A 24,918-nucleotide genomic window follows, 5' to 3' on the forward strand; every position below is an offset into this window, starting at 1 on the left:
AGTTGAAGTTAAAACTAAAACTAATAAATATTAATTAAAGCTATATAGAACTATACAAAAACAACAACAAAATTGCTAAAACCTAAATTAAAATGAAAATGAAAATATAAAAATAAAAGCAAATTTAAAAATGTTAATAAATATTGTAATAGTATTGAAATAATACTGAAAATAAAAGAATAAAAAATATAGCTGATAAACAACAGTATTTAACAAATACAAATGAACATCATTGAGTGATGAATCAACCATTTTTTTTCTTGAACTAGTTCATTGCATTGAATCCTTTGAGCAAAATGATTCACCTTCCAAACCAACCAGTTTGCTTAAATGATTTGTACTGCCCAAAGTTACTCCAGAGAGAGACTATACATTGTAACACAAAAATACTAATGTAGCATTTGTCACATTACATCACTATTTGTTGTAAAACTTAACTAGTTACTGGGAAAACTGAACTGTTTTTTTGCTGACAATGCTAAACAGCAGAATGTCTGTTTTGTTTCTTCAGTTTCATTCTTGACCTACTTTTTTATAAAGCAACTCTTCTCTCAGCTGGAGAATTGATGGAATTGATGGCTGTATTGGGACTATAACAACATGAGTATGAGAAATCGAGCAATGAAAAGAGTCCAGCAGTGATCTAGACTCACTGGACCAACACCCATGTGTGTTTGTGTGTTTGCAGTGGCTTTATATGTGTTTCTGACAGTACCTTTGTGTTGTTCTAGGGTCTCCCCGGCCCTCCAGGTTCAACGGGACCCCCAGGTAGCGCTGGAGAGCCCGGTGAGAGGGTAAGTAACCATGACAACATAAACAGGCTAATGCACATGTTCAACAACACTTAAAATTGTGTTCTGCAAAACATCCAAGTCTGTTAAATAGTGAACAGGGTGGGTGTTATGAAAAATGTCCCAGTTGTAAAGTACGAAATATGATCTGGACATTTCTTCATGTGATTCATATACAAAATTAAATGTAATCTGAACTTTTTAGAGCCGATTTCACTAATTGAAATACATTACATTAAAGATGCTTGCTGTTTTATGCATTACCCACAATCCTTTGCTCTTGACAGGGTCTTCCTGGTCGCCCTGGTCTGCCTGGAGCCGATGGTCTTCCAGGACCTCCAGGGACTGTCCTGATGTTGCCTGTATGTAATTCTGAGCACAATTACCGCAATCACATTTACAAAAACTACACATTAAAATTGCACATAAACAACTGATTCATACACGTTTAAACGGTTTTTAGCTTGGATTTAAGCCCCATTTAACTGTACTAAGATCAGCCTGTAGCCTGTCATAATGAATGTTAAGAGACGTTAGTTCTTGCGCTGACTTGATTTATTTTCAGAGTGGTTTAACAGTGATAATTATGTCAGAGAGATATCAGAAACATAATCGTCCCTTAGCTGCTGTGATCCCCTATCAATCATGCGCTGGTGAATTCAGTGAGACATTTCACAAATTCCACATACTCTCAGCTTTTCCAAATTTCCTCTTTCCCAGCTGTTACTCCACTATAGTTTTTTTTTTATTCCGGAACGTGTAGCGACTTCACAATATCTTTCAGTCGAGAGTTCTGGAATGCTTCCATGGCAAATCCAGATGTTCCAGAATACCACATTAAAAATGATGTTGTCCGTGGTGTATATTTGTTTACCGTCAACATGTGATTGTAATTAAACCCCACCCTATACACTACCCCTCCTCACCCTGAAAAAATACTCTTGACAACCAATACAGGGTCATGAAACAACCAACGGTATGGTTCACTTCAAAACTAGCGGTCTTACTCTTGGAAGTGTAGTGATTAAGTTCAACCACCAGATGGCACTGCTGATCAATTTGACTCGTGCACACAGATGAGAGCACAGACGCGCACATAACAGCATACTACCATACTAGTCATACTATTTCTGCCTTATTTTATGTGGAAGAAATACTAAGAGTAGTATGCTAATCTGAATTCCATACTACTTATACTTTTTTTGCAGTATGTACTGTACACTACAGCAGCGTTCAAAGGTTTGGGGTCAGAAATGAATACTTTTATTCAACAAGGATGCATTAAATTGATCAAAAGTGACAGTAAAGACATTTATTATGTTACAAAAGATTTTTATTTCAAATAAATGCTGTCCTTTTGCTGGTATCAAAGAATCCTGAAAAAAAAATGTATCATGGTTTGCACAAAAAGTGTTTTCAACATTAATCATAAAAAATGTTTCTTGAGATGATGCTGAAAATTCAGCTTTGATCACAGTAATAAATTACATTTTAAAATATATTACAATTAAATTAAATTTAAAAAATATTTCACAGTATTACTGTATTTTTGATCAAATAAATGCAGCCTTCATGAGCAGAAGAGACTTCAAAAACATTTAAAGTCCCCCTGCAGTCAATGATTTTATCACTTAAAACGCATCTTTGATAAGTAAAATTACATATTTAAATGTTTTTCCCTTGAATGTAACTCTACACCCTTACCTCATTTCGTATGTGCAGAGTCAAGAATATGTAAATTAGCCCCGCCTCCACTCAATCACAGTCGTCTACTGTAAAGTCGATGTATCAGAATGGTAATGCGTTCTATGTATCACTCTCTAACACAAAACGGTCATTGATATGATTTGCATTTGACTTGACTATGCTATCAAACGGCTAATAATGTGTTGCTAAAGTTACACAAACCATAAAATCAGCATCCTTAGAAATGCTTTAAACATCATAGAAAGTCAGTAGAGAAAAGCCCCGCCCCGCCTCTAAAAGAAGACCCCAAACATTTCAACGGTATTTATTGATGATCTACATTCTCCAAAATGTGCACTATACAACAGAACATGTCATGTGGGAACACTGCGTCACATAATGCAATGCTCTTGACCTACTGTAATCTTTCATTTCCAGTGTGATGAATGACCAAGAAGTTTAATCAACCATGATTTTTGACATATTAACTGTATTTATTGCTATAAATGGATGCCACTCATTGCATTTAGTATGCAACTTAACTATAATGTAGCATATACTACTGTTTGTAGCTTTTGTCATTTTTCTGTTTTCCGGATGAAGAGGGACACAGGGTTATTTTATTTTATTTTATTTTATTTTATTTTATTTTTACATATATGGAACATTTTAAAATAGGTGGAACACTTTAAAGCTATTTTATTTTAAAATACATTTTATTTTGTTTTTTTTTGTTTTATTATTTTTTATTATTATTTTATTATTATTTTTTTTATTTTTATTTTTTACATATATAGAACATTTTAAAATAGGTGGAACACTTTAAGGCTATTTTATTTTAAAATACATTCTTTTATTTTATTCTATTCAAATTAACTGTATTTATTTCTATAACTGAATGATTTGTTTGACCATCCAAACAAATCATCCAGTCAATGTTAAGATGAAAAACATCTATCTTCACTATTGCTGGCATATCTAACTTATTGTTTTTAGTATGAATGTTAATAGTTTTGTGCCACTCTCTCTCTGTAGTTCCGCATGAGTACAGGAGGGGACGGTGGACAAAAAGGTCCTGCTGTTTCTGCCCAAGAGGCTCAGATGCAAGCCATCATGCAGCAGGCCAGGGTAAAAGACACACTAATACACATTATATCACACACACACACATGTATCTGTATGCAAACTAATCGCTCTGTTTTATTATTACAAAGCTGGCGATGAGGGGTCCAACCGGACCGATGGGTTTGACAGGCCGTCCTGGTCCTCTGGTATGTCTGTACCTATATTATCATCTGTCAAAATGAGAAGATATATGATTTTGTTTCATGCTTGATTTGATTTTCCCAGGGTCCTCCTGGTGTACCTGGACTGAAAGGAGAGTCTGGAGAATCAGGACCTCAGGTAGGCATCACAAATTACCCACAGTCCTCAGCTATTTGTGCCAACTCTATTTAGATAATATTTAAAGGCATTTCAGTGCAGGATAGAACTGTTCTGAGACCTGTGTGTGTGTGTGTGTTGTAGGGTCCTCGTGGTCCACTGGGATCCGCAGGCCCTCCTGGAAAGCCTGGTAGACGGGTAAGTTTGCGTTTTGTCCAAAACCGCCGGGTCTCTGCTGAAGCCTGAGTGATTATTATTGACTAGATAATTCTGTATCATTGGATTTATGAACAAGAATGATGTTTTCTGTGGCATAGGGTCGACCCGGCTCAGATGGAGCCAGAGGGATGCCTGGACAGACGGGACCTAAGGTAAAACTGAAGAAGATTAACATTGGACAGACATCTTTTATCATAACATACAATGATGAATTATGCACAGTAAGATGAATAAAAATAGGGTCAATTTTTATTTCACGTAGACAGTAGGAAATAATTGTTTCCTATTTAACAAAAATGTTAATATTCTGCAATTCTGAACTGTTTCCTGTCTGTGTGATTCACAGGGTGACAGAGGATTTGATGGTCTTGCTGGTTTGCCCGGTGAAAAGGGTCACAGGGTAAACACATTTTTGAACATTTTAAAATAGGTGGATTATTTTATTTTATTTTATTTTATTTTATTTTATTTTATTTTATTTTATTTTATTTTATTTTATTTTATTTTATTTATTTTATTTTATTTTATTTTATTTTATTTTATTTTATTTTATTTTATTTTATTTTATTTTATTTTATTTTATTTTATTTTACTCAAATATATGATTCTGATTGGCCAAAACTTTCAACATTTAATGTCCAGTTTATTTATTTGGCGGTAAAAGGTCACAGGATAAACACATTTATGAACCTTTTAAAATAGGTGGAACATTTTGGAGTTATTTTATGATATTTTTTTTTTTTTTTTTGAACATATATTGAATATTTTTAAATAGGTGCAGCACTTTAGAGTTATTTTTATTTTTTTTTATTTGATTTTATTTTACTTTATTTTTTATTAAATGGCTGACTGGAATGCGTGATTCTGATTTTCAATATTTAATGTCCAGTTTATTTTACAGTAAAAGGGTTACAGGGTAAACACATTTATTACTTTTAAAATAGGTTGAACATTTTGGAGCTGTTTTATTATATATTTTATTTTATTTTATTTTATTTAACATATATTGAATATTTTTAAATAGGTAGAACACTTTAGAGGGTTTTTTTTATTTTTTTTTATTAAATGGCTCACTTCAGTATCAACATTTATGTCCATTTGATGATTTATTTGGCATTTTAATGATGCAAAAAAAAAAAAAATTACAGTAATCATGTAAACAGTAGGTTAATTCATTATATGAATAATAATGAGTGTGTCTTTGGGGTTGTAGGGTGAGACGGGTCCTCAGGGGCCGCCTGGGCCTCCAGGAGAGGATGGAGAGAGAGTATGAGCTCCTTTACTTATTTTAATCCCTGCTTAATACCTTCATCTTCTGTACATTTTTCCTTTATCTAATTGGATCATAATAATGATATAAATTCCTGTATCCCAGGGCGACGATGGTGAGGTCGGACCCAGGGGTCTGCCTGGAGAACCAGTGAGTTAATATTTCCTCTAGTATCCCAGCATGCTCTCTAATCCGTCACTAGATTGTAAAGTGTTTACATAATATAAAGTTTTCTCCAGTGTAATGAAACCGCACTTTTTTTCACTCATTTATTTATTTATTTATTTTTTTGAGGCATTTTGCTCGTTATGGCAGTGAGAGAAACTGTTGTGGAGATGAAAAAGGTTGAGTCAATTAACCACTAGTTTAACAGTCTTTCCAGCAGGGTGCGCTCTGTATTCACCATTTAGATTGAGAGCAACTTTATCCGCTCTTGCCTATATACGTAAACACACTCAGTTATGTCCGATTGGATATTTAAAATACATTTAAAGTCAGCATTAAATATAATTTTATACCTTAGAAATAAATGGTACTTCAGGCAAACATGTTTAAAATGAAGCACATGAGATGAAAAGTGATATATGTGGCATAGAAAAGAGAGATCACATGACCGGGTGAATGCTACCCACTTTATCTGAATAACGCCTCTATTATCAGACAGTTCCTGCTGAACACAACTCTCTGTTTCTCCGCTTTCTCTTGTTCAGGGTCCTCGTGGTTTGTTGGGCCCCAAAGGTCCCCAGGGGCCTCCAGGACCTCCTGTGAGTACATACTTCATCTTTATCTGATTCAGTTACTTAGTTTCCATCAACCTCCATGTTATTTATTCACCTACTCTCTGATAAAAAAGCTTTATCATTTATTTCTATTATTTTTTCTTAATGCAGTGGTTTAGTCTAAGAATGAAGTATGTTTTAATTCATTTTGATCCTTCTTTTCTTTTTTTAGGGTGTGACTGGTATGGACGGACATCCTGGACCTAAAGGAAACATCGTACGTCTGAGACGCACACACTCATGCACAAACAAACACGCACAAGTATACACACATTCACTTTATTATCCCTCTGTTTTTCACCCATCAGGGTCCTCAAGGTGAGCCAGGTCCTCCTGGACAACAAGGCAACCCCGGAGCTCAGGTATTCATCAAGCCACGCCCACTTAGACACTGTATAACCTGCCCTTCTTTGACTTCATTAACCAGTTAATATCCTTTAATTCTGTCCTCCTTCCACAGGGACTTCCAGGTCCTCAGGGAGCAATCGGACCTCCAGGAGAGAAGGTGAGATTGGAACGATGGTTATCTGGTTAATTGATTAGTGCCTTTATATACTGTAGAGTTTGCATGTGTCTATTGATAATGTTCATGTTTTATGACAGACACTAATTCTCTGAAGATAATTATGGGTTAATGATGTGATATTCATTGTGTGTGTGTGTGGACCTATTAAGATTATTAAAAATGCATTTTATACATACAGCACTGTTAAAAATGTTGGGCTTAGTAAGATTGTTTTAATACTTTTATTCAGCAAGGATTCATTAAATTGATCAAAAGTGACAGTAAAGACACTTATAATGTTACAGAAGGTTTCAATTTCAAATAAATGCAGTTAGCACTTTCTGTTTATTAAAGATTCCTAAAAAAATGTATCACAAAAATATTAAGCAACACTACTGTTTTCAACACTGATAATAATAAGAAATGTTTTTGAGCAGCAAATCAGCATATTAGAATGATTTCTGAAGGATCATGTGACACTGAAGACTAGAGTAATGATGCTGAAAATTCAGCTTTGATTACAGGAATAAATTACATTTTAAAATATATTACAATAGAAAAAAAGTTATTTTAAATAGTAATAATATTTCACAACATCACTGTATGTTTGATCAAACATATAAAAAAGTCTTTCTTTCAAAAATTCATAAGAATTTTCTTTAAAAAAATTGTACTGACCACATATTTATGAACGGTAGTGTACTATGACTTAAATACACCTCTTTAATGATGTATGTTTTTAATTTCTTAATTAAAATAGTTTTTGTTGGGCTTAAGGATTGTAGACCTTCTCAAAAAATTAGTTTGGTTACATTTGTGTTATTATTTTCTTAAAAAAAATTATTGATTATTATTGATAATAATAATAATAATAATAATAATTACAGTAATAATAATTGACAAATCAATTTTTCAATTTCCAGTTTTTAGAGATATTAAATAAAAAATAAATTCAATACTGCATGAGTACAAAGATTACATTTTTAAGAATTTGGCACTTATATTTTAATGCAGATTTTTAAAATATTTTCCTGATTCTGGACATTCTCGTGTGTCATTAACCCTTTCACACACTGGGCACCTTGACTTATTGATCGATCTGCTAGATAATGTTTTTATGAATGTGTGTTGAAACAGGAAGTATGTGCTGAGTGTTAATGGCTTGTGAGTGCTTATGCTGGTTTTCCTTTCCTCAGGGTCCCACTGGAAAACCAGGCTTACCAGGAATGCCAGGAGCCGACGGACCTCCGGTGAGTCCGGGAAATACGCACGCATACACACACGTCTGTTAATCTCAAGCTCTATTGTTTGTGGATCAGAGAGATTTCATTGTATTAATAATTACAGTATAGTGATCTGCCAGGCAGTTCTTTCTCATTTCCGTCTTCACAGACACACATTGTTCACATCCGTTCTCAAAGCTTTTTCTATCCACAACACAAACATTCTGTGGTTTTATAATGCCAATTATTGTCATATCTTTGTGACACAAACACAGGGCCACCCAGGAAAAGAAGGGCCATCAGGAGAGAAAGGAAACATGGTATGTTTATCCTTCATTTTTATAAACACTAATTCTCTTGCATAAATGTAGCTTATTATTAATAACTCAATCGATAACTGATTGTATTTTACAGGGACCTCCTGGTTCTCAAGGGCCAATCGGATATCCTGGGCCTCGAGGTGTCAAGGTAGGTGTTTCTTGTGTCTCATTGGTCACAGTAGCACTCAAAACAATCTCTCATTGGTCAGTGGATATAAGTGTAGTTCTGTAGTATAAGAAATGTCTCCCAAATCGCTACTGAGTTTTGCCCATAGCTTTTTCCTGATAAAAAAAAAACAGCATTCTGCTAATGTTTTTGCTACTTTCCTGAGGCAGAATCAACTGAACTTTTTATATGTCTTCCAAAAAAGTTCCCTGTGTCCTTCATATAAGAAGTCCCACATGGAGTTGCTGCCTATGTAGAGTGTTCCAAATCATTAGGGGCTTTCGAACCATAGGAATGTTTTCATAGTTCCTATTACTATTGGCGGAGGTACCCGCTTTTTGGTGTGTTCACGCTGCAGGAACTGGGAAGGATTTTAGTTATAGGAACGCCTTTTGGGGGGACTAAATTAGTTCCTACTACAGAGTAGGGGTGCACGATTAATCAAAAATAAACCACACAGGATTTGGCAAATTTTTATTATTATTATTATGTTTTTTATGCGCAGCTTGTCAGTGAAGTACGCTTAAATGCTGCTCCATCTGAAAGCCAGGTGGCGCTCTCACGCAGAAACTCCAAATATGCCCCACAGAAGAAAGATAATGCACGTCGTTCCAGGAAATCCCTATGGACACCATACTATCGCTGTAGCTCAGTTGTTCTCAAACCTGTCCTGGAGGACCCCCAGCCCTGCACGTTTTGTATGTCTCCCTCATTTATCACACCTGATTCAACTCATGTGCTCATTAGTAAAGACAGCAAGACCTGAAATGGGTGTGTCAGAAATAGGGAGACATACAAAATGTGCAGGGCTGGGGGTCCTTCAGGACAAGTTTAGCTGAATAAACAGAAAATTGAAACACTATGATTGATTAAACATGGCTAATAAACACACGACTATGACAATATATGGTTTATTTGAGTTCTTCAATCCATCTCGGGTATTTTCATGATAATAAAGTATATTTATACTTCAATGCTAATCGACATAGCCTTTTTCACTGTATAGAATACTAGGAAATAATATGTTGTGTGCCTTATTCTGTGTAAGAAGCCACATCATCTCACAGAAGGATGTTATTTCAAACACTTAAATGATGTTAAGAAGTGAGATTGGAGTAAAAACATGTTGGACAAGAGGCTCATAAATGCTTCTCATGTTTGGAAAGTTGTTTGACGCATGTTGCTTTTTCAAATGCACGTTGTAAGCGACTCAAACTCGCAGTGCTTTCAGATGGACTAGCATTTACTACTGATCATAGAGCCATGCTTTCCAGACAACCTGCTCATAAAAAAAAAAAAAAAAAAAAAAAAAAAAAAAATCGCAGCCTTTGAGATTTCATAATTTCATAAAGCCAAACATTTTAAGCGCATTTTCGGGTTAATTGGGGTTAATCGTGCGGCCCCCAACTTCAGAGTCTTCACCAGTAACGTAAGTGTACGTTGATTGGCCGAACGCATGCCATACAGTATGAAACACCGGCACCTGCCATTTTTAAAAAGACATGTAAACACATAGTTTAAATATACTTATTCCATGAGCTAACATATAGAAAGCTAATGCTAACGGCATTTACTTGTCACCTTTGTCTGTGGCATTGTGTGTTTTTTTCTCAGCCTCTTAGCCCGCATTAATGCTCTTTCAATGGCATAACTTATACTTCTACATTCCATCTCTGTTGTCACGAAACCCACGACACACAACAAAAACACAGCTACGATCATGGTGTCCTCCAGTTACGTCACTTCAGAGTTCCTATTGGGGGTTCCAAAAACATCCAGGAAAATTGCCTTAGGGGAAAATGTAGTTCTCAGGGGACCGCCCTGGTGGCTAATTCCTATAACTGTGTTCCTATAACTACCACTTGTGAGGTTCCATTTCAGTTAGGATGCTTGTTTGCCTGTCTAGCTTTGCAGCATTCTAATGTAAAAGTCTATTGGAATCAGTTGTGAGTGGAATCTCCCATGCACTTTGCATTCTAAATTGGTCACTTATGAGGTTCCTATTTAGGTAGTAGAACTAGGGTTTGGAACAGAGCTTTTATCACCTTCATGGTTTATGAACAGCGTTCGTGATACCGTGAGTCCGTCGTAGGGGTTTGGTTTCTCAGGTGTTCAAAGTTTAGACGGACTTTGTTGATCTCAGTCCATTTTTTCTTTTGCTCTTTCTATCTGCAGGGTGCTGATGGAGTCCGCGGGCTGAAAGGAAACAAGGGTGAAAAGGTAATTTTAGAGTGTGTTCGTGTGATTGTGTCCGTATGGTTACGAGCTGTTGTCTGTGTGTGCGTGTCGGTGGCTAATGCACTGCTCCTGTGTCATTAATGTTTCATTTCTGCTTCTGAATACGGAAACCATAACATACTCCAAGATGCATTTTTGACCTTCTCGCTTTGGTCATTAAAAAGTTTTATCCTGCGAGAGTGCAGCAGGAAAATTAGATCAGGCCCCGGCAAATAGCAGAAATAGCTGTTGCCATGGAGATCGGTCCCTTCGCATTTGTCAAAAAAAGGGGTATTATGTGCGAAAGGAAGTTTGCAACGCTCTCAGTGTCAAATCTTCATCTCTTTCTTTTTCAGGGAGAAGACGGATTTCCTGGATTTAAGGGAGATATGGGCATCAAAGGGGACAGGGTAAGAGACTTATTCTCAGGTTGAAGAGGTTATTTGTGTTTGGATTTATCTCTGGGGAATTATGGGATTTAATCTTTCCTCTCTGTCTCTTTTCACTTGGGTCGATGTTTAATTCTCAGAGCATCACTGAAGAAGCAGATAAATCTCAGTGGGTCTATATTTAGTAGTGCATCACTATTACTTTTGCTCATACGCTTTAGGATTTGAACAAATATAGATGTTCACTGAGGAAAAGAACCCAAGCCGTACCTAAGGACCAGAACCTGGGGATTGGCCACGTAGAAATGTGCTAAAAACCACTCAGAGCACCTTAGCAATCACATATCCTCAGATGACACACTACTGAGTCCATTTCACCGACTGCATGATGCATTTTGCACACAAAAATGGCTAGAGATTTTGTCATTGAGGGCCTAGAAGTCAGTTTTCCCCCTCAGCCGAAGTGGATATCATGTTCACACTGCCTAATTGATCAGATTTTTTGGGTGTTATAAAGTACGCTGACTCAGCTGCGTCATTGGGTAAATGTCTGTAATGAGCAAGCATGTCTTGCTCTGGGTTATTAGAAGCCAATATGCAAATGCTTAAAAGTAGGTGGATATTGTCCCAAATTACCCTTTACTCACGTAACTGCTCATACATACGGGTTGAGGATCCAAATGCAGTTGTTTATTAGGGTAATCCAGAATCGTAAATCCAAAATACAGGCAAAGGGTCAGAATCACGGGGCAAACGATACAAAGGGGGGGGCAAGAGCCAAAACCATAGACACAGGACACCAGGATAGTACTCAGAACTACAGTGTGACAACAAACAAGACTTTGCAAAGAATGACTCCAAAACTAAATGAGATATTTTCACTAAATTTGACACACACATGTATGGGCTCACTCTGAGGACACATATAAAAAAGTGGTGGGATTGTGCCTCTTGGTGGCGCTATGATAGAACAAACCATGAAATCGCCATTAACTACAATACAGTATTATAAAATTCTATACTTTACAAATGCATTAAGAAAATTCCATTACGAAACTCTGTGTCATTAGCACCATGCCCATGACCACCTTGTGGTCAAATGTTATAATGACATTTTTAAAAAATGCTGATAGCTTTTGATTAATTTAACCTATTGTCATGAGATTCCTTTGGTCATGCCAAGAACATACATACATAGTGTTGCCATATTTGGCCAAACTTCCTGTCCGCCATCTTTAAAAACCTACTTTTTCGAACTTCTCCTAGACCGTTTGTCCGATTTTCACCAAATTCGAGTCAGATCACCTTCAGACCATGGCAACAAATAGTTATGGATTTCATGTCGATATACAAAACTGTTTTCATATACCATAGCAACGAATTTGAGGCATGATGCCAAAACGACTCTTGAGGCTTATAAAGGTAGAGGTAACAAGGTAATGAGACACAGCTGAAAGTAATGAAGCATAATGAGTCCAGGCAAAGGGTTATGGGACATGCAGTTCATGATGAGATTGCAATGGACTAGAGAGGAGTGCCCTCTGGAGGAGATCAAGTGCACTCCAGCTGGTGGATGTGACACACGCACTTCACTTTTTTCATGCTGTTCAATTTTCAATTTTCAGCTTGCCTATTATGTCTTTAAAGTGGTATATCAAACACACACACTAATTGTCCACATGAATTTGTTTTAGAATCAAATTCCAACATCTTTTATTCAGAGTTGTCCATCTTAAATCAAATTAATAAACAGCTGCACAGACACATGTGATATACACCTTCACTTAGGGACAATATTCTATACTTTTTAATGTATTTCCCCATGTAGGTCACTTATAATATTAATTATACATCCAATCATAATGTTAGTCAAGGATTCTTGCACCAAAAAGTCATAATTTAGTTAGTAGTTGTGTTGTTCATCAGAATGGGCCTCTAAATTGATTGAAAGACCTCTTATTTCTGAGGAAACTTGATCTCTAGGAATCTATAATGTCTCATATGAATCTTGATGAGTGTGGGTGTCTTTAGGGAGAACTTGGTGCTGCTGGACCCAGAGGTGAAGATGGGCCTGAGGGACCCAAAGGAAGATCTGGTTTGCCTGGAGATCCTGGACCACTCGGACCATCAGGAGAGAAGGTGAGTGTGACTGAAGCTGCCTAACTAGACAGTATTTTAAGGCACACTCCCGATGCAAAGCAAAATATTTGTAATATTTTTGAAAGAAGTCTCTTCTGCTCACCAAGGCTGCGATTATTTGATTATAATATTGTAAAAGCAGTAAATATTGTGAAATACTATTACAATTTAAAATAACTGTTTGAATATAATTTCAAATGTAATTTATTCATGTGATTCTAAGCTGAATTTTTGGCATCATTACTTCAGTCTTCAGTGTATATATATATATATATATATATATATATATATATATATATATATATATATGTAGTATTTGAATATGGTAATGATGTAATACCATTCAACATTTTTTGTCAGTGTTTTGTCACAACTGATTAGTTATGTTTCCACTGTGTACGTTGGTTTTAGGGTAAGCTTGGTGTACCCGGTTTGCCAGGCTATCCAGGAAGACAAGGCCCCAAGGTAAATATACCCGATCTGCCTGTGATTACCCAGCATCCACAGCGTCCGTGTTGAAGTGTGTGCATGTATTGATATAAGGACAAGGTTGTGTGTGTGCGCATGCATTAGAGCGGGTTTGGAAGGCAGACATGTTTGAACTTCTTGATCAAAGCTAAGTGGATTTACCCATAATGCCATCTGGTGTCAGCTTTCCGTTTGACCGTGACCCAGCATGCACTGCTGCAGCAGCACTTTTCTTCTCTTCTCCTCCTTTTTATCCTTCTCTCCCTCCTCGCTTTGATGGACCTGTGAATTAATCTCTCTCTCTCTCTCTTCCTCTTTAGGGTTCTCAAGGATTCCAGGGATTCCAAGGAGCCAGTGGAGAGAAAGGCACAAGGGTGTGTTAAAAAGAAATCCCATTTCTCTCACGCACCACTCTCTTTCCTTCTCTCATTCCTTATTTTTATGAGTGCTGAGATATGTTCCCACTGGTTTTCTATCGAGTTTATGAATTTTGAGAAAGAAATGCATGGCGATCGCATAACATGGAATGTCAGATGTAATATAAGCCTTTTTAATAAATGCAATTTGATTAATCCTATAAAGTGAGCAAGAAAATCAACTCTTCTATTCCAGTTAGACTTTTATTCTCTGTCATGTGATATCAAGATATACATTACAATGCAATTCAGAAGTATGAAGGGTTATTATCGTGACTAAAACTAACTATTAAAAACATTTTTGTAATTTAAATAAAATAAATAAAAATTAGATGGATAAACCTAAACTAAATGAAAATTAGAAATAAGAAATTAAGATATATATTTTGAATAATATAAGAATATATTATGCACACTGAAAATAGTTGAGTTCTAGGAAACGACAAAATGACAACAACACCATAAAAGTATATAATAATAGTCATTTTGACTTGTGTGTATATTAGAAGTCAAATTTAGTGGTTTGTCTCAGTGTATAGAAGCTAACAGGTCTCTGAACTGTAGTGTGTATCAGAGCCCTTATGGCCAAGAAAAGCGGGCCCTGAGTAAACTCACAGCTTTCCGCATGGATGCTTTATTGGCTGTATATCATCACATTTAAGCTGAGAGCAGCAGTCGGCTGCCATTAGGAAGACAATGCAGTCTCCCGTAAACACATTATAATCCAAAAACCTCTTATTCTCTCAAGCCATTAAGCACACACACACTCAGACTGGATTCATGTGATGATGCAAAACTTTCTTTGTTCCGCCATAACTCTCTGCATTAAGTATTCATGAGATGAAATGCTAAAATATTATACAGATAATCAAATTAATTACAATATGTTCTACTAGGCTGAAGAAAATATTGCTTGTTGTTTTGCTGAAATTATGCAAATAATGAGCATCTTTTTGTGACTGAATGTACTGGAAAAGAGAATTTGAACAGGAACTGAATCATGACAGCTTATATTTATTTAGTTATCTCCCCTTCTCCTAAATTTTAATCAAAAAATATTATTATTAAAACAAAATGTTGAACATAAATGTCTTTAAAAATAAACATTAAATGAATAATAATGCACACAGTGCAGTTTAATTATTATATATTATTGTTAATTAAAAATGGTATTTACTGCAATTTATTATATTATAAATATCCTTGAAAAATAAATAATATTAAATTAATAATTATTCACACAATGCACAGTTTAATATTGGAATAATTGTTTATTTAAAATATGTATATGTATTTATTTTACTGGAATGTATTAATTATAACAAATATCTTATAATAATAATTAATAATAATAAAATCTTTTGTTTGATTTTCACTTTATTCACTCTGTCACACACAGGGTACACCAGGGAAGCCAGGCCCCCGAGGACAGAGAGGACCCACGGTAAGACAACAAAGATAGAAATAAAACAAATGATACGTATCGTTTTAACGATCAGTTTAGGACTGCTTTCTCATATTTGCTCACTTCTTGTGATTCTCTCTATAGGGACCCCGTGGTGAAAGAGGGCCAAGGGGACCGACAGGGAAAGCAGGACCAAAGGTGAGGCTGTCCTTTTCCCCCACTATTTTGCATTTGTAATATTATAGAATGTAACATTAAATGAGAGGATGGGATATTGAGGCAAGTCCCCTTTTCAATTGATTTCTGCCCTAATAAATAAATAAATAATAAAAATATGTAAATGTAAAACATATCATACATGCATTCACGCATACATAAAACAATTGTTTGGCAAATAAAAATTCAATTAGGAAAAGCACACTACACGCTGACTGAAAACGTCTCTGGCTTCAGGATATTTTAATCCTCTTTCATTATTTGTGGTGCCGTGAAAGCTAAAAGCAGACACATTGACAGGAGCTAATGGAGCTTCTATTGCATTTTAAAGCGCAATATTTATCTCATCGGCTCAGCTGGAGCGAATTCAAATGCAACAGGAGTTTTAGAGATCTACATATTCTCTATCAGTCAAACAAATCTTTAATGGCACTCATTACCTTAGGCAAAAAGCATAAGTTCTACTTTATTAATAATTGATCACAGTTGCATGGTCATTTTATACTGCATTTACAAACATTCTCATTTTCTTCTCCGCCCCACCTCCACAGGGCAACTCAGGAAGCGATGGCCCCCCAGGACCACCCGGTGAAAGGGTACGGAATAAATAATAATTGAATCCTTCCAAAGTATTGCTTATTGGTTATTGCTTCAGAGAGAGATTTAACATCTATTTCTGTGTTGGATTTATAGGGTTCATTGGGACCACAGGGACCTGCTGGATTCCCTGGCCCTAAGGGTCCACCTGTATGTGATGTTAACACTAGAAATTCCTCATACATATTCATTATCCAATCATTTGTTCTGATTTATCTCTCTCTCTCTGTTTTCAGGGACCTCCTGGAAAGGATGGACTGCCCGGACACCCTGGCCAGAGAGGAGAGACTGTGAGTTGCGTCTGATATTACAACAAATATTTTCTTTCACACGCTTATAGAAATAAACTCACTCATGTTTTCTTCTCACAGGGTTTCCAAGGTAAAACCGGACCTCCCGGACCCCCAGGTGTAGTCGGACCTCAGGTAAGAAGAACACAGAATGCTGATGTCATTCAATTTTCTGAATGATTCTAGAATTCCAGAGTAGTGCCACTATTAAGATTCCACTAAAACGGGTTAATAAACCTGAGGATGAATCTCACAAATACTATCAAAAAATGTTTGGTCATCAAAAACTTTTTTTTTTTTTTTTAATTTGAAAAAAAATTGCATAAGGAATTTGAAGCCTGTTTAAGACCATTACATTTCCCCCTATTGTGGTATTATTTGTATTCTCTAAAATACAGAAAATACAAATATTTATATCGACACATGATGATTTTAATCACTGTATTAGAATTGAGACTGAAATTTTTTAAGAATAATGACAGTAGGGTGGGGGAAAAGAAGTTTAATTGTCATGAAAATAATATAGAATGCAAAAGAATTTTTCAAAAGTCTCATTTTCTTAATGCAAATTAATATTTCTTATTTTTTATTTTTAATGTTAGGGTGAAATATTACAATAACAGGGTTGATATTTTTACTGAAACTAAAAGTATTAATAAATTTTTTTGGTAATTAAAATATAGCTAAAATAAATGAAAAGATTAAATTTTGCCATGGCAAAATGTTTAACTAAATTAAGTAATAAGTACAAAAATGACTAAACTAAAACTGAAATAAAAAAATTAACAAAGTTAAAAATGAATTTTGAAAATATTTTTGAAAGTTTTGAAACATTTTGAAAGTACTACAATAATATCTAGAGTAATTCAAATTATCAGTAATAATATAATAGTATATAAATAACATTTCATTCATCCGGGACCACAATATTTAAAAGACTTGTGATCTTTTGACTTGGGCTAGTAAGCAAACACCTAGCAACCACATAGCAATGCCCTAGTAACAACACACAACACCGTAGCAAAGTGACTGTGAGTTTTGAACAAGCCAGAATCCCTCAGGAAATGTAAAAATCTGCTTTTCAGGGCTATGCTAATTTTAGCTGTTTTTAAGCTTTTTAAGATGCTTCTTCACTCTATTGTATCTTTAATGCTCTGGAGGCATTAGACGCACTATCCACAGAAGAATAAAACATTATAAAGCATTTGGCTTAGAAAACAGCGCACTCTGCACACCCATCTGTTTCTCCAGCATCAGTACCACAGGCAGAGGCCAGAGACATGAGATACATATTCATGAGGCTGTCACCAGCCATCACTCGGTTATTAGATTATCTTAAAGGTGTCCTAAGTTTGTCACCAGGGAATCATAATGGCTCCATTAGGTTACATATGGGCCGTTTGTTGGCCTGTCTGTGCTTTGTCTCCTGACATGCTTTTGTTTATGCGGTTAGATGTTGGCGCTAGCTGGGTGATGAATTATTCATAAGCAATCATGATATTCTACTTTTTATGCAAATGTTGAGGTGGGCACAGGTTTAAACAGTGCCACACACACATATGGATATTCAAGTGCACATGCTCTGCCATGCAAATGGAAGCATATAATCTGATTTCTTTTATTTCTTTCTTTCTTCATGTTGCATAATTTGCATATCCACTTATCTTTTAGAAACACCTGTAGCATCTTTATTATGCTTTCCAGACTTTCTGATTGCTTTCCCTGATTATACTGTAAAAACACTTTTTGAAATATGAAATAATTAGTACAACAAGAAGTACAACAGTTCATTGTTTTCTCAAAATTAAGAATTTGGAAATTAATTAAGAAAATTAAGAAAATAATAATTAAAATAGTAAATCGTGAGCACGATTAAGCAAATCGAGGGAACGAAATAGTAAATCGTGTTCATGATTAAGTTAATCGAGGGAACAAAATAGTAAATCGTGAGCACGATTAAGCAAATCGAGGGAACGAAATAGTAAATCGTGCGCACGATTAAGCAAATCAATGAACGAAATAGTAAATCATGTGCACGATTAAGCAAATCGAGGGAACGAAATAGTAAATTATGCGCACGATTTAGTAAAGCGACGGAACGAAATAGTAAATCGTGCGCACGATTAAGCAAATCGATGGAATGAAATAGTAAATCATGTGCACGATTAAGCAAATCGATGAAACGAAATAGTAAATCGTGCACGATTAAGCAAATCGAGGGACGAAATTGTAAATCATGTGCACGCTTCAGCAAATCGAGGGAACGAAATAGTAAATCGTGCGCACGATTAAGCAAATCAATGAACGAAATAGTAAATCGTGCATGATTAAGCAAATCGAGGGAACGAAATAGTAAATTGTGCGCACGATTTAGTAAAGCGACGGAACGAAATAGTAAATCGTACGCACGATTAAGCAAATCAGTGAACGAAATTGTAAATCATGTGCACTATTCAGCAAATCGGGGGAACGAAAAGTAAATTGTGCGCACGATTTAGTAAATCGACGGAACGAAATAGTAAATCATGTGCACGATTAAGCAAACCGAGGGACGAAATAGTAAATCATGTGCACGATTAAGCAAATCAAGGGAACGAAATAGTAAATCTTGTGCATGATTCAGCAAATGGAGGGAACAAAATAGTAAATCGTGTGGATGATTCAGCAAATCAAGGGAACGAAATAGTAAATCATGTGGACGATTCAGCAAATCGAGGGAATGAAATAGTTAATTGTGCGCTCAATTTAGTAAATCAACAGAACAAAATAGTAAATTGTGCGCACGATTTAGTAAATCGACGGAATGAAATAGTAAATCCTGAGCACAATTAAGCAAATCGAGGGAATGAAATCGGCGGTACGAAATAGTAAATCATGTGCACGATTAAGCAAATCAATGGAACGAAATAGTAAATCGTGCACACGATTAAGCAAATCGAGGGAATGACTTAGTAAGACATGGATGTCATGTGCGGGGCTCCGTAGAATCATTTTTGTTCAAGATTAAAAATATTATAATTTGAATTAATCTTATTTTGTTAAAGTAGTGACATGCATATTAAATAAATCCTGTGCAAACTTGCTTTGTTGAGGTAAATTAAATCATTCTGAATTTTCAAATTGCTTTTGAATTAAATTGATTCACTAATGAATCGTCATTTGAATTGATTCAGTATCAACCCAAAGATTCATCTACCCCAATTCCTTGCTTATAATCCATCTTTCTTTCTCTTTAGGGACCAACAGGTGAGACTGGACCAATGGGAGAGCGAGGTCATCCTGGACCCCCAGGACCACCCGGTGAACAGGGTCTTCCTGGACCTGCGGGCAAAGAGGGAGCGAAGGTGCAAACAAATTCAAACTTCAACATTTAAACCCAAAATACACAGAAATACACTTCAATCTATCCAGTTATCTATTGGTCAGAAGTGGTTTACCTCATATCTGGTTCTTTGTGTTCACAGGGAGATCCAGGTCCAGCAGGGTCAGCGGGTAAAGACGGACCTCCAGGACTCAGAGGGTTCCCAGGCGAGAGAGGTTTACCAGGCCCTGTGGTGAGCATCGAGAATGAAACATGCGATTTGAACAAACCCCTATTCCTAAGTGTTAAACTTTGTGTACCTCACCCTTAAATTTTGCACAGGCCAGTATCTCTTTTTTCATGTTTTGTTTTTAACTCTGAGCTTTTTAGTTTGTTGTTCATTATAAATAGAACATCCCCGTGTCGTCTCTAACCTTCAAACGAGTCGTGCAGGAGCACATGGATGTGTTTGTGTACATTCAGCACTTTTGTGTGTCTGTTTGCAGGGATCAGCAGGTTTGAAAGGGAGTGAAGGACCTCCAGGGCCACCTGGACCTGCTGTAAGTAGACATTGTCTGTCTTTTTGTCTATCTCTTCTCCAACCGCTTTGTTAATTGCTTGTTTACCTTGTTATGTCTTTTTCTTTTATCCTTTTGCTCCACACTCTGGCTTTTCAGTGAGTATAGTGATTCAGTGCATATGATATTGATTAATATCTAGAGTACCAGGCAAACATTTGGACTCAGTTTACTGAATTTGTTTATTTATATATAAATGAGTTTTGTATACTATTTATTTAATGTTTTAGAGTGAATAGTGTAGAAAAAGCATCAACAAGTGTCCAACATACAGTACCGTTCAAAAGTTCAGGATCAGAAAGATTTTCTTAAAATATATTAATACTTTTATTCAGCAAGGATGCATTAATTTAATTAAAAGTGACAGTTTAAGTTTTTTAATTTCAAATGAATGCTGTTCCTTTAAACTTTCTATTCATCAAAGAATCCTGAAAAAACTGTTTTGAATTGTAATAATATTTCACAATATTACAGTTTTTACTGTATTTTTGATCAAATAAATGCAGTTTTGGTGAACAATTTTCAAAAAAATCTTACAGACCCCAAACTTTGAAAGAATAAGCTCAAATATTTATATAAATGTTGTATATGTAATAATAATTATATTTTATTTAATACATTTTATATATTTATATTATGTATTTATAATTATTAAAATTAAATGTGGAAAATAGTAATAAAATAAAGAAAAAAGTCAAATATTAAGAAGTTGTGTCCAAATGTTTCACTAGTGTATATTTATGAATCATAGATGATTATAGATTATCAAAAGTTTTATCACCTTTCACCTCTCCTCTCTCTTTTCATACAGTCTTGACGCCAACATTTTTTAATACTAAGATTTGATAGACATCTTATATAATACTGCATATTAGTTATATAATCAATAACTTACAAATGCAGTGCTTATTAAAAATAATAGCTGTTTTTTATACGTGTCTATGCCTCCATATGAATTTCTTCAAGAACAAATGCATAATTAATCAAACATCATCAAGCCATCAATAGCTAATGGTATTCACTGCCAAAACATCGGTTATGAAATTTCATATTCACATTCATAGGGTTCTCCTGGTGAACGTGGTCCTGCTGGCCCAGCTGGTCCTACCGGCCTCCCGGGCCGACCTGGACCTCAAGGACCCCCAGGCCCCGCTGGAGAGAAAGGTGGACCTGTGAGTGCACATTATTTATGATCTGTTTTGTCCTTTTGCACTGTCATATGGTTAAAATATTCACTATAACCTCTTTCTCTCTCATATTAGGGCGAGAAAGGACCTCAAGGCCCAGCTGGTAGAGATGGTATTCAGGGACCTGTGGGGCTTCCAGGCCCGGCTGGACCCATCGGACCCCCAGGAGAGGATGGTGATAAGGTACAGAAGAAAATGAAGTGGTAGAAAGCGAGGGAAGAAAGTTTGAGAAGAGAAATGAATTAATTAAAGATAGAAAGATGTGGGCATGTAATTGATGGTCATGGTTGAATCTGGAGGTTTTGCTAGATGATTAGATGAGGAGAAGTGAAGGTCACATCTCATACACACACATAGATCAAACTAGTCAGTGGTCAGATCAATATTTTCTACTGAGGAATGGATGGTCTGGTAGGGAATAAAATATGCAGTTAGCTTTATTGTAAATGATCTGATTTAACACTTAGGTGAATGTGTAAAGGAAATGAGATCACCATGACACTCACACACACCTACACACACATATTTGGGGTTTGTGTAGGTGTGTGTGACACCAACATGTGTTAGCAATGGCAGTTTTAAGGTGTGAGCGATATTTGAAGGATGTGTGCGTGTCAGCTCTGCCATGTGTGACAGGTGCAAAGCCTTCTGGGAAATATAGTCAGAGGAATAAATAGCAGTGCTAGTTTCCTAATGTCTGTCTTCACTAACAAAAATGGACCAAAAAGTATTACTGTGGGGTTTCTTTTCTTTTTTGAACATGTCCCCTGGCAATACCATATTTTTTTGGCATGTACCATGTTAATACTTTTTTTTTTTCAACATATACAATGAAAGCATCATTGAATTATTTGATTTTCCTTGGATTTCCATGAGTGCATTACAGTTGAAAAGTTGATTAAAAGTGACAGTAAAGACATTTATAATGTTATAAAAGATTTCTATTCAAATAGATGCTGATTTTTTGGCGAGCAGAAGAAACTACTTTCAAAAACATTAAAAAATCTTACCAACCTCAGACTTGTGAATGGTAGTATATATGAATATGATAATCATAAAATACCGTAATATCACCATCTGGTACCATTGTTGCACTATCGTCCACAATATATGTTTTACTCCTAAGCTTAGACAGACAACACCAAGAAAAACTTGTATTTGTATTTTGTATCATGTGACCTATTTGCATAAATTTGCATATGTAAATACCGTGTTATTGTGACAGGGCGAGATTGGAGAGCCAGGACAGAAGGGAAGCAAAGGTGACAAGGGCGAGCAGGTGAGTCACTCTAAATTTACTGTTTACATTTACATTACAATTGAGACTGAAAGCGTCATTTATTCAACAAGTCCCCGTTTGGAATTGTCTGTTTGTTGGTGTCATTCTCCCATGACGATCATTCGTTCTGTTATTACCACTGTGCGGTGATGAATATAGATGTTATGAAAATCAATGAGTTGTGCTTTCTTGCTTTCATATTTCTCACATTCTTTCTGTTGTTCTTCAGGGTCCTCCAGGGCCTACTGGTCCCCAAGGTCCTAGCGGTCAGCCAGGTCCTCCTGTAAGTACTCTGAAATCATATATGTCTCATATGTTGAACTGTATGTCTTGCTGCAGTATAAGCAGTGTTAGTGATGTCACTTCCTCCATGCAGGGTGCTGATGGAGAGCAAGGTCCCAGAGGTCAGCAGGGTCTTTTTGGACAGAAGGGAGATGAGGGCTCACGAGGCTTCCCAGGACCACCCGGACCTGTCGGCCTTCAGGTTAGCATGCTAAGTTTGGTTTCTGCTTGTTTTAAGTCCACATGAAATAAAACATATTTTTCTAATACACTTTACGGGTCTTATAGCACACAATTGAACTTATAACAGCGGTTACTCTAAATACGTAAAACAAAATGTGCGATTCGGTTTTGCAACCTGATTATTTTGCAATAAATCACTAAAAATCAGATAGCACAACCTTTTTGGGGGCATCTTGCCTTTATTATGACAGAACAGTAAGTTGACAGGAAGCGAAATTGAAGAGAGAGAGGGGGGCGGGATCGAGAAAGTCGGGACGCCCGAAACGCAACTTCGCTATATATCGGCATGCTGCCCACTAGGCTATCGGCGCAAATAGCAAAAGCTGTTTTGATTTTTTTTTTTTGTTGTTGTTGAAACACTAAATATGATGGAGGAAGATGAGAAAATATTGAAATACAAGGGGAAATCCACCCAAGTGATAAGAAATCGGACAGTCAATGTCATTAAAATTGACATGGAGAAATGTGTAACAGATATTTTGCAGATGCAAACGGTGAATAAAAACAGTGTGTTTTTCTTAAAATTAAGTTAATTTTGGCCACATTTCACCTTAGTTTTTGCTTATCAGAGCTGTTGAAAACAAAGATTCACACTAGAGGCCTTTCAGCATGCTGATGTTTTTCAAATAAAACCGAATAATCTACACATAAGATGAAGCTCATTTGCATTTAGTATAGAGATGTTCACTCTAACAGTAGATAACAATACCCAATTTTGAAGCACACTGCCATATAAAACTCCCTGTAATTGCCTAAATTGCATCTAGTGTTGATGAAAACTGCTCAAACCAGCCAGCTTTGTTCATACAGTCTTTTTATGAAATGGGAAAAAATTAACAGAAGTTTAAAATAAATGATGCTCAAGGTCTGACACGGCACTTGGATTTTCCACGATTACTGGCTGATTTTGGGAACATAATGAACAAAACTCAATTAAACTTTAGATACCTAGTATCTGAATTACATGTGCCAAAACAACACCTTTTGACCATAGATAAAAAGGAAGGTTTGAATGTGTCCGACAGTGCTTGATGGACAAAATGGCGGTTAGCAACAAGGCTTCTCAGCACAGCAATTTCATTGGCTGTCACTCATTTAGCTTTCATAAGATAAGCTTTGTTTAAGATGGATAAAATCAAGTCTTGACCTGGAAATTCATCATTTGGTGGAAGTAAAATAGGCTTCAAATGCCATTTCAGGTTGACTGTAAATGTTGTTTATGTAATATGTGTTGATGTTTTTGTTTATGTAGTCACAGGATTTAACTGGTTAAAATAAGTGGTAACTGGTTTGTGATTGTGTGCAGGGCTTGCCTGGACCCCCTGGTGAGAAAGGAGAGACTGGTGATGTCGGTCAAATGGTACAGTTCCACATCTATAAAATCATTTTGGTAAAATGTGCATTTACTTTAATAGAAACTAAGTTTTCTCACTGCATTTTCTTGATGTTTCTTTCAGGGTCCACCCGGTCCACCGGGCCCCAGAGGCCCCTCTGGACCCCCAGGAGCTGACGGGCCGCAGGGACCTCCGGGAGGTATTGGAAACCCAGGAGCAGTAGGAGAGAAGGTGA

At 36.1% G+C, this 24,918-nt stretch overlaps 1 protein-coding gene across 2 annotated transcripts in view; it reads left to right on the forward strand.

Annotated features, from left to right (window-relative positions):
* The window catches only part of col5a1 (procollagen, type V, alpha 1), a 108,795-nt gene that overhangs the window by 67,565 nt on the left and 16,312 nt on the right, over nt 1-24,918 (forward strand). For both annotated transcript variants that reach the window (XM_048166198.1, XM_048166199.1), the window contains exons 11-48: nt 732-794; nt 1,079-1,153; nt 3,513-3,605; nt 3,692-3,748; nt 3,828-3,881; nt 4,005-4,058; nt 4,178-4,231; nt 4,426-4,479; nt 5,293-5,346; nt 5,455-5,499; nt 6,060-6,113; nt 6,301-6,345; nt 6,437-6,490; nt 6,589-6,633; nt 7,830-7,883; nt 8,132-8,176; nt 8,271-8,324; nt 10,518-10,562; nt 10,916-10,969; nt 12,980-13,087; nt 13,499-13,552; nt 13,876-13,929; nt 15,371-15,415; nt 15,521-15,574; nt 16,144-16,188; nt 16,286-16,339; nt 16,426-16,479; nt 16,561-16,614; nt 19,716-19,823; nt 19,944-20,033; nt 20,287-20,340; nt 21,423-21,530; nt 21,621-21,728; nt 22,771-22,824; nt 23,054-23,107; nt 23,201-23,308; nt 24,656-24,709; nt 24,807-24,914. In XM_048166198.1, coding sequence (XP_048022155.1) covers nt 732-794; nt 1,079-1,153; nt 3,513-3,605; nt 3,692-3,748; nt 3,828-3,881; nt 4,005-4,058; nt 4,178-4,231; nt 4,426-4,479; nt 5,293-5,346; nt 5,455-5,499; nt 6,060-6,113; nt 6,301-6,345; nt 6,437-6,490; nt 6,589-6,633; nt 7,830-7,883; nt 8,132-8,176; nt 8,271-8,324; nt 10,518-10,562; nt 10,916-10,969; nt 12,980-13,087; nt 13,499-13,552; nt 13,876-13,929; nt 15,371-15,415; nt 15,521-15,574; nt 16,144-16,188; nt 16,286-16,339; nt 16,426-16,479; nt 16,561-16,614; nt 19,716-19,823; nt 19,944-20,033; nt 20,287-20,340; nt 21,423-21,530; nt 21,621-21,728; nt 22,771-22,824; nt 23,054-23,107; nt 23,201-23,308; nt 24,656-24,709; nt 24,807-24,914 — 2,421 coding nt within the window. The remainder of the gene's footprint in view (nt 1-731; nt 795-1,078; nt 1,154-3,512; nt 3,606-3,691; nt 3,749-3,827; nt 3,882-4,004; nt 4,059-4,177; nt 4,232-4,425; nt 4,480-5,292; nt 5,347-5,454; nt 5,500-6,059; nt 6,114-6,300; nt 6,346-6,436; nt 6,491-6,588; nt 6,634-7,829; nt 7,884-8,131; nt 8,177-8,270; nt 8,325-10,517; nt 10,563-10,915; nt 10,970-12,979; nt 13,088-13,498; nt 13,553-13,875; nt 13,930-15,370; nt 15,416-15,520; nt 15,575-16,143; nt 16,189-16,285; nt 16,340-16,425; nt 16,480-16,560; nt 16,615-19,715; nt 19,824-19,943; nt 20,034-20,286; nt 20,341-21,422; nt 21,531-21,620; nt 21,729-22,770; nt 22,825-23,053; nt 23,108-23,200; nt 23,309-24,655; nt 24,710-24,806; nt 24,915-24,918) is intronic.

Source organism: Megalobrama amblycephala, linkage group LG18 (assembly GCF_018812025.1).
Source record: "Megalobrama amblycephala isolate DHTTF-2021 linkage group LG18, ASM1881202v1, whole genome shotgun sequence".
Taxonomy (NCBI): domain Eukaryota; kingdom Metazoa; phylum Chordata; class Actinopteri; order Cypriniformes; family Xenocyprididae; genus Megalobrama; species Megalobrama amblycephala.